Raw genomic sequence first — 9,576 nt, forward strand, 5'->3', positions numbered from 1 at the left:
GAGGTATGGACACACGATGGGGCTTTACCAGTATTCTTCACGACGCTCTGTGCAAGAAAGGAATAAAGATCTTCATAGACGAGGATGACCTCAAGAAAGGAGACGAGATCTCGCCTGTGCTTCTAGAAGCAATCAAGGCATCGGCGATCTCGATAATCGTCTTCTCAGAGAACTATTCCCAATCTCGATGGTGTCTGGATGAGCTCAACCACATCGTCCGTTGCATGAAAGAAGATAAACAGCGTGTTATACCCGTGTTCTACAAGGTGGAGCCCAGGAATATACGGCACCAAAAGGGAAGCTTCGAAGTTGCATTCTCAGAACTCGAAACACGCTTCGGACACGACTCGGAAAAGTTGAAGATGTGGCGGGAATCTCTGAGAACCACTGCGGATTTATCCGGATTTGATTCAGCAGCTGCGAGGTAATTATATCGTTGATTAATTGTTTTTGTTGACATAAACCTTAAGTCCAGCTTTTAAATTATTTTTTTATAGTACCATTTGTGATAATGAAAATATAAAATCGACGGTGGTAGTATTTCATTTCAATTTCAAATTAGTGATTATCTGGAACATGTTAGGGAAGTAGTTTTTCAATTTGTATTTAGAGTTTACAGTTTTTTGAAGAATACGAAAACCAGAGAGAAAATATTTTGCAGAGGTCTAATTTTCTCATTATTGATTCATGAATATATACACATAAGGATAGCAACAATAGATCCTAAATACAGGGAAATAATATCGGAAATAAAGCTAAATACAAATAACTTGCTGAATACGTAACAACCTCCTAGAGTCTAGCTAACAACTCGAAGTTATCCTGAATAATTCAACACTCCCCCTCAAGCTAAACTATACACATTAAATAAGTTTAGCTTGCAACACAAGTCATTGAACAATGGTGAAGGAAGAGCTTTAGTCAAAATGTCAACGAGTTGCATACGAGAAGGAATGTGATGTAGCTTGATATCTTCATTGTCCAGCTTTTAAATTATTTTTTCTATTATCATTGTGATTATTAAAACACAAAATTACAAAAGTTTTATTACCCAAAAAGAAAAAAACACATTATTAGAGGAGGTCAAATTAGTGATTATCTGGAACATATAAGGGAAATAGATTCTCGTTTATATTTTAGGGTTGCCAGGCCGCCCACTTAATAACACCTAGGTCCGTCCATTTTGTAGTCGCCATGAAGGTTTATTTAGAGTTTATTCGATCCAAATATTTTGAAATGCAACACAATACTCCATTTTTTTTATCTAAATTCTTCATTTCTCTATTTTTTTTTTTTATAGTTTTAACGTATTTCTATTCATTAATTATTGTTCGTATATATTTACCCTTTATATTTGTACCCGGATATGATAATATATATATATATATATATATATATATATATATATATATATATATTTGAAGAGAAACTGAAAAATATATTAAAAAAGAGGGGAAAAAGAAAGCTTCATCTAGAACAAAGCAAAATACAAACTAGATAGCACTTGGCCAATTGCGGGATAATACAGAGAGGCTAAAAATCGGAATTTAGAGTAGATATCCAAAGACCAATACTCCTGAAAATACTGTCCCAGAGATCTTCGAGGTGGAGATATATAATATTCTATATGAATTTACAAAAAATTTGTGGTTCTCATATAAATACGAAGTCACATATGTATATATATATATATATATTTTGTGATAATTAGGCTATAATATTAAATGAAGGACGCTATTTTACTAATTCATATAGTTTTTTTTTTTTTTATTATTTCATTAATTTTACAAGGTTCGACTATTTTACAAATCCAAAAATTTTAATTGGTTATTTAGTCGCAAAACCCTGTTTTTAATGCATATTCATTTTACAAAGAGTAATAGATGTTTAGTTTTTTTTTTTTTTTTAATTTATAAATAATTTAAAGGTTTGATATAATACACTCATTAACTTTGGGAAAAAAAATCGATGATATGTTTATTGACCACAGTTTATTTATTACATTTTTCAGGTCCGAGTCCGAGTTGATCAAAAAAATTGTTGAATCTGTCATGGAAGAATTAAAAATGATACCTTCTACTTCTAGTTATGATACAAATGGTCTTGTTGGAATTGATAACAATTTGAAAAAGATTGAGCCATCTTTATGTGTCAACTTAACGAACAAGGACACTCGTGTCATTGGAATTTGGGGAATGGGCGGCATCGGAAAGACGACGATCGCCCGTGTCTTGTACAAGAATTTCTACAATCGATTCTCCGGTTTCTTTTTCCTTGAAAACGTCAGAGAGGAAGTTACGAAGCACCAATCCTCGGACCTGCAAAAGAGAGTTTTCTCGGAACTGTTGAAAGAGAAGAACTTGACACACGGCACTCCTCGCGAAAAAGATAGACTCCGCCAAAGGAATGTTCTTTTAGTCCTTGACGATGTCGATAACGTAAAGCAATTGGACCTTCTGGCCATAGATCGTGAATGCGTCGGTCCAGGTAGCAGAATTGTTGTGACGAGCAGAGATTCACAAGTGCTCAGGGCTATCAAAGCCGATGAAATACACAAAATTGAGGACTTGAGTTTTGGGGAGGCTAGTCGGCTCTTTCTCTCGAAAGCTTTTGGTAAAGAAGGAGATGAATCTCCGGCCAAGAGATACTTGGAGTTGGCAAAGACAATTGTCCAGAAATATGGCAAAGGCAATCCGTTGGCTCTCACGGTTTTGGGTCGGCACTTGTGTTCAAGGAGCATCGAAGTATGGGAAAGCGAAATGGAGTTACTTGACTCAACTCCATACCATAAAGTCCAAGACATACTGGAAGTGAGCTACGACGAACTGAGCCAGAACAACAAGGACATGTTTCTCGATATTGCCTGCTTCCTTAAAGGTAGATATAGGAATGAGACACAAAGAATGCTCGGGTACAGATATAAAGGAGTACTTGCGGGAATCAGTGTTCTCATTGACAAGGCTCTCATAACTGTGGATGAATATGGTGTTGTACGGATGCATGATTTGATCCAAGAAATGGGCCAAGAAATTGTTCGTCGAGAATCAAATGATCCGGGAGAGCGCAGTAGATTGTGGTCTACATCGGATATTTTCCATGTCTTGGTAGAGAACCGAGTGAGTCATGCTTATCACTTCTTTGCAGCAACATTAAATTTTATTATCATAAAATGTGTTCACTTTTACTTCTATGAATTGTGATCAGGGGACACCAAAAATAAAAGGAATTTTCTCGAAGTGTATGTCAGCATCTGAAACAACAAATCCTTTGACCATAAGCTTTAAAGAAATGTGTAATCTATGGTTTCTCCATATTGATCATTCTTTTGGAAGATCAATATGGAATCATTCTATTGGAAGAAAACGAATGTTCCCTGAAGATCTCGATTTTCTTCCCGCTACACTGAGATATTTCCGGTGGGATTGTTGTCCCTTGAAATCCTTGCCACAGAGTTTTAATCCAAAGAATCTTTGCGAACTAACCATCCATGGTGGAGAACTTGAATGGGTTTGGAACAGTGAATACAAGGTATTGTTTTTAGGTATTTTTAGCACTTTCTTGTTAAGCTATTGCACCTTGACCTTTAAACTTTTTTTGCTAGCGTTCACCTCCTTGAACTTTTAATTTTTTGCATCCACAATAACCCACTATAACACCCATTTATATTTTCAATCGAATGTACATTCTGATCACACAACAACATATTTGTATTCCAAATTTTAGAAAGTATTTCATTATTCAATACAAAACGCTAAATAGCTCTTAAATTATTAACTTATTTTATTTCTTGTATTCCATAAAGAATGCTAAAGAAGTTTGTTATTGGTTCAAAACAAAGCGAATTTTTTTTTAAAAAAAGTTATAAATATAAGTTAGTAAAGGGACCACAAATGCAACAATCAAGAGCTCGAAGAGGTGAATGCGAAAAAAAAAACCTATTTGTTATTTCCAATCACTTATACTGCAAAATCATGCTTTACTTTTCATATAGGATTTGCAAAAGTTGGAATTCTTGGATCTCAGTGGTTGCTTGAGCTTGAATCAACTCCCGGACCTCTCTCGTGCCTCAATCCTCAAGAACTTGGATCTCACACATTGCAGCAACCTGAGTCAACTCCCGGATCTCTCTCGCAACTCAGATCTCGAGCACTTGAATCTCAGATACTGCAGCAAGCTGAGTCAACTCCCGGATCTCTCACGCAACTCAAATCTCAAGCACTTGGATCTCACTGGTTGCAGCAACCTGAGTCAACTCCCGGATCTCTCTCGCAACTCAAATCTCAAGCAGTTGGATCTCACTCATTGCAGCAAGCTGAGTCAACTCCCGGATCTCTCACGCAACTCAAATCTCAAGCACTTGGATCTCACTGGTTGCAGCAACCTGAGTCAACTCCCGTATCTCTCTCGCAACTCAAATCTCAAGCAGTTGGATCTCACTCATTGCAGCAAGCTGAGTCAACTCCCGGATCTCTCTCGCAACTCAAATCTCAAGCACTTAAGTCTCGTCAGATGTAGGAACCTGGTCCAACTCCCGGATCTCTCTCGCAACTCAGGTCTCGAGCACTTGGATCTCACTGAATGCGGCAGGCTGAGTCAACTCCCGGATCTCTCTCGCAACTCAAATCTCAAGCACTTAAGTCTCGTCAGATGTAGGAACCTGGTCCAACTCCCGGATCTCTCTCGCAACTCAGGTCTCGAGCACTTGGATCTCACTGAATGCGGCAGGCTGAGTCAACTCCCGGATCTCTCTCGCAACTCAAATCTCAAGCACTTAAGTCTCGTCAGATGTTGGAACCTGGTCCAACTCCCGGATCTCTCTCGCAACTCAGGTCTCGAGCACTTGGATCTCACTGAATGCGGCAGGCTGAGTCAACTCCCGGATCTCTCTCGCAACTCAAATCTCAAGCACTTGGATCTCACTGATTGCAGTGAGCTGAGTCAACTCCCGGATCTCTCTCTTAACTCAAATCTCAAGCACTTGAATCTCAGTTACTGCAGGAAGCTGAGTCGACTCCCGGATCTCTCTGGCAACTCAGATCTCGAGCACTTGGATCTCACTGATCTCACTGATTGCAGCAACCTGATTCCATCTGCCATATGCAAGCTCAAGTTTCTTAAAATTCTTTCTATAAAAGAGAACTTAAAGTTAAAACACTTCCCTGAAATTTTGGAGCCGATGGAGTGTTTAGAAGAACTCTTGTTGGATAAGACGGGGATAAAAGAATTGCACCCATCTATTGAGAATCTGACTGGCCTTAAAACCTTGAGCCTATGGAAGTGTAAAAGTCTCGAGAAACTTCCAGACACGATCTTTAATATGCGGTCTCTCGTATCAGTGGATATAAATGGTTGTTCAAAACTCAAATTCCTCCCGAAGCTTCCGTTCTCGGTTAGGCGTCTCCATGCAATAGGTTGTAAGTCACTGGAGAGGCTTTCGAATCCATCGATTGCATTCGCAGAAGGTCCTCAAGTCAGCCATGTCGAACAGGAGTTCAACTTTTCTGACTGCTGGGAGCTCGATCTCACCAACGTAGTGACTGAGTTTCAGACTAGAGTTTTGGCTGGGATTGTTATACCAGTTTCATCGGAACCAGTAAGGGTACATACTTTTCTTAGTCATGATAAATTAATTTGAGTTTTGAAATAAGAGCATCACTAGTCCTATTATATACTGAGAATTATATCGATTTCTTTTACAAATGATCTTTTTTGTTCACCGCATCTCTAGCTGAGTGCTAAATGCTTTACTAAATGCAAAATATACGGTACACGAGAAACTAATTCCAATGGGGTGTCAATGTTTATCTAGCAGTACTAAATCTCAAATTTTGTTGCAAATTTAAAACGATAAATTCTATTGTCCAGTGGAGACGTGCTAATGGTAAATTCTATGTTTTGTGCTATTTTTTCACTTGTATTGATACAACGAATGTCTCATGCTAAACTTAGTATAAATCTCGTATTTGGTACTATTTTTTTTAATATTTTTTTCATTTTTATTTACCATCCACGAGATGTTCTAACGAAGCCTTTTCTAATGTACAACAGCTGAGCAGTGTTCCCAGAGTCGGCATTTGTTCTCCGGGGAAAGAAATATCGGAGTGGTTTTGCCATCAAGGCGAGGGAAGTTCAGTGACAGTGAATCTACATCCGGGGTGGTATAACCCCGATTTCACAGGCTTTGCGGTCTGTGCTCTTAACTCAAGATATGATATCGCGTGGGAATCGTGTTTCACAACCGAGCACGGAAAAATTATCGCCAAGTCACGTCAGCCTCTAAGCACGAAATACGAGATGAACAGCAATGATCACGTTGTGATGCAATCCTTTCCCATGGACTGCCGCGATGTTTCTGGTGCAACACAAGTGTCGTTCAGAGCTGCGGAAGAATTTGGTGAAACGCCAGCCAGAAAATGTGGAGTCCGCTTGCTTTATCGCCAAGATGTGGAAGAATTTCAAAGATGTAAAGAGGAGAATTTTTCCCATTTGGCCTTTACCCCACGCTGGTCAAGCGGAGAAACCCAACAAAAAAAAAACAAAAAAAAACAAAACAAAAACAGACAGATCCTCTTCTAAAAAATTGACAGTATCTACCGATTGGATTTTTGTTTGTCCAATAGGACTTGAATATGCGAAACGTCTGAAACTCCATTGCTTAGCCACTGAGATATAATTTTACTTCAACCATAATATTTTTTTTTTAAAACAATGATTTGCACAAAATGATATCGAACCCAAATTACTTTTATGAATCTGAATAAGAACTTTGAACTTTGCATTCCCCGACATACAACATGTAATGCATTGCTGTTACACACACATAAAAAAAAATACAAATAAAAAAAAAACACACACACACACACACACAAACTTAGTATATGTCCACTAGAGATATATGCATACATTTATATTTTGCAAAAAAACACGACAACATGTCCACTTCCGGTGAGAATGTTTAATTACATACCACGGATTCCTAACGGAAAAGCTGTTATTTCTGGCCTGAAGCTACAGCCGAGCAACTACAAAATCTCTAGAACTCTCATTAGTTATGGGAAACCCATTTCCAAATCCTCCGATTTACCTTCCTCTCCGGTTTGTTGCTTCTTGCGGTCTTCCCGTTCCAAGTACTCCTCTTCGATGGTCTCCTTGAGGATGAGAAGTCTCTGAATAACTACCGGCTGACTCAGCTGCTTTGCTTCCCTGATTTCGGTCTCCTCTTGGTTTAAGTGGTACGCGTCGAGCATTATCGCAATCCACTTGCGTAGCTCTTTCGGAGTCCTGTTCAGACATGTTAATCAAGCTTTTAGAGATCACGAATATCGGATTATAAGCTTATGTCGTATTTTTCTGGTTATTTACGTATACAAGACGGTGGGGTCTTTGGCTTCGCGGTCATTTCCGGGGCAGAAAGCCGTAGCCAAAGCCGAGAACCGCTCTTCAGGGTCGATGATATTCAGAAGATGTTTCAAAAGCTTAAGCTCTTTCGGTGCGATACTCCTGAGACTCTTCTTCGTGGTTTTGTAAATCTGATACATTATCTCCTTTACCTGCACTTCAAAAATGAACCGGAATGAGTTGAAATGATAAGAGACCCGAGACATAATCAATAAGACTATTAATGATTTCAGTTCAAATTTCTCTGGCTACACTAATCCTTACTACTAAGAAAATTATATGAAATTTTTATTTTATTACTGATTTATTCTCATAAGCTAACTGACCCTTATTAATACCTATTTGTACTAAGAGATAACAACATAACTGATTACTATTAAAACTAATATTAATTCAGATTTCTTGTTCCATCCTAGAATTTAAAGATAAAAGTAATTTGATTTCGGTTCAAATTCAATCTGACTACACTAATTTTACTACTAATACTAATTAACTGATTTAACGTGACCAACTTTCTCATAGAGCATGCTGACCATTATTTATACCTATGTTTACTAAAAATATATAACGAGGATGAAATCTTACATCTGATATAATAAGCTATATATACAGACACTCAACTGATATAACTATTGAAAACAAACATCAACGATGATTTATAGCGAGTCCCGTTAAGAATAATAGCAGAAGTTGAGAAGCGTACTTCGTTCTTCATAGTTGTGGATTCCTTTGCCGAAGCCCAAGCAGAAGTTATTAGCAAGATCAACGAAGAATCGAGCTGCTTCGCTTTGGAGAGGCTTTCGATCTTCTCACACGCCACCTCAATCGAAGGAGAATCTAAGATATCTTGGAACTTGGCCTGAGCCGGGTCAAACGTGTCAATGATTTCCAATGTGTTGTCGTAAGCGCTAACAGAAGTCAAACACCTGGCCGAAAGCCGAGAAATTGCTGCACGAAGAGTAAGACATGATGTGAGTGAATGAATTAGTTAATCCAACATTTAACCTCTAGTCGAATAAAGAGCGTTACAAGCTGTGATTTTACTTTTGTTTGGAACCGGATTCAAGGTTGAAATGAAAAATGCAAATGGTGAGTAAAGGTTAAAAAAAAAAAAGTTATTTAGTTTAAAATTTTCTCATTGTGTTGACATGTTCTGAGGAATAGAACCGAATTTTATTTTCAATTTTCTATGTTTTAGCTATACATTCCTCCTCAAATTTTCCAATTAACAATTTTCTCCCTCGAAATTTCCCCGATCCAAACAGCGAACGAAAATAAAGCAATTGATTTTCATTTCCTAGGTTCCAAAACATAGCCTTAAGTCTAAGAACCCACCCACGATCCAGAACACGAAAAATCAAAGATTGAAACTTGATATAAGTACGTAACTACTCACAATCCCGTGTTTAAGGTGACGGAAAAACTCCCCCGTGAAGTCCTTACGCCTCCTAGCAACAATCTCGTTAAGGTCGGTCGGGTTTTCATGTGTGCTCTCATTTCATTCAAAAAAAGCTCTAGCTACCCACGACTTAGTCTCGTGCGGGAATCGCGTTTCACAACCGAGCTCGGAGAAATTGTCGCGAAGTCTTACCAATTACCTTTTGAAATGAACCCGATCAGTGGCTGTGATCACGTTCTGATGCAATACCTTGATGCGGACTGCAGCGACGTGTCTGGTGCAGTGCAAGTGTCGTTTGAAGTCTTCAACAGAGAATCGAAAAGTGGGTTGATCGACACAAAAAGCCAAGTGAGAAATTGTGGGGTCCGCTTGCTTTATCGCCAAGACGTGGAGGAATTTCATAGGTCAAACCAACTTGGGTTAAATGCTGTCACTAATGATGAGGTTGAATAAATTGATCCAAGGTGATTTACTTGTTCTTGTTATCTTATATAATTACATGCGCGGGTTATTTTAAAAGAATCATAATTTTTTGAATTTAATCTTAATTATCAAAATAATAAAACTTGTCATCTAGTAATTATAGTATTTATTTTACTTGTTCTTGGTATAAATTTGCAAATATTTAAAAAGAGTATACTTTTGCAAAACTCGAAACGTTAGCTATTTAGAAACTCTAACGTTTCACGTGACTTAGTCCGTGTAATTATTCTTTGTTTAATAAAAAGAAATTTTGACTACTTTTTAAAATGAGTGTGACCTATTGGTAGGGCAGCGCA

General features: G+C 38.0%; 2 protein-coding genes across 2 annotated transcripts in view; one reads left to right on the forward strand and one right to left on the reverse strand.

The window, feature by feature from the left end:
* LOC149394391 (uncharacterized protein At4g37920-like) overlaps positions 1-9,199 on the reverse strand; it is a 78,236-nt gene extending 69,037 nt beyond the window's left edge. Inside the window, exons 1-2 of the mRNA XM_089618335.1 lie at positions 8,997-9,199; positions 8,102-8,324 (exon numbers count right to left, since the gene is read on the reverse strand). Of these exons, the coding sequence (XP_089474461.1) occupies positions 8,102-8,324; positions 8,997-9,199 (426 nt within the window). The remainder of the gene's footprint in view (positions 1-8,101; positions 8,325-8,996) is intronic.
* On the forward strand, positions 49-6,576 carry LOC149394397 (uncharacterized). The gene is made up of 5 exons (XM_089617008.1): positions 49-424; positions 2,012-3,199; positions 3,279-3,600; positions 3,992-5,632; positions 6,049-6,576. Exons 1-5 carry the CDS (start codon positions 225-227, stop codon positions 6,574-6,576), a joined length of 3,879 nt encoding a protein of 1,292 aa, XP_089473134.1. The 5' UTR covers positions 49-224.
* Positions 9,200-9,576: the final 377 nt, after the last annotated feature.

Source organism: Urtica dioica, chromosome 6 (assembly GCF_054948205.1).
Source record: "Urtica dioica subsp. dioica isolate 48M chromosome 6, U.dioica_male_clone48M_v1_H2, whole genome shotgun sequence".
Taxonomy (NCBI): Eukaryota; Viridiplantae; Streptophyta; class Magnoliopsida; order Rosales; family Urticaceae; genus Urtica; species Urtica dioica.

Excerpts from the sequence above, each read along its gene's own strand:
- LOC149394397 (XM_089617008.1), top strand. The coding sequence starts at position 225 with ATGAAAGAAGATAAACAGCGTGTTATACCCGTGTTCTACAAGGTGGAG. Across the intron at positions 425-2,011 it reads TTTGATTCAGCAGCTGCGAG|GTCCGAGTCCGAGTTGATCA; the intron begins GTAATTATATCG and ends TACATTTTTCAG. Across the intron at positions 3,200-3,278 it reads TTTTACTTCTATGAATTGTG|CTTTAAAGAAATGTGTAATC; the intron begins ATCAGGGGACAC and ends TTTGACCATAAG.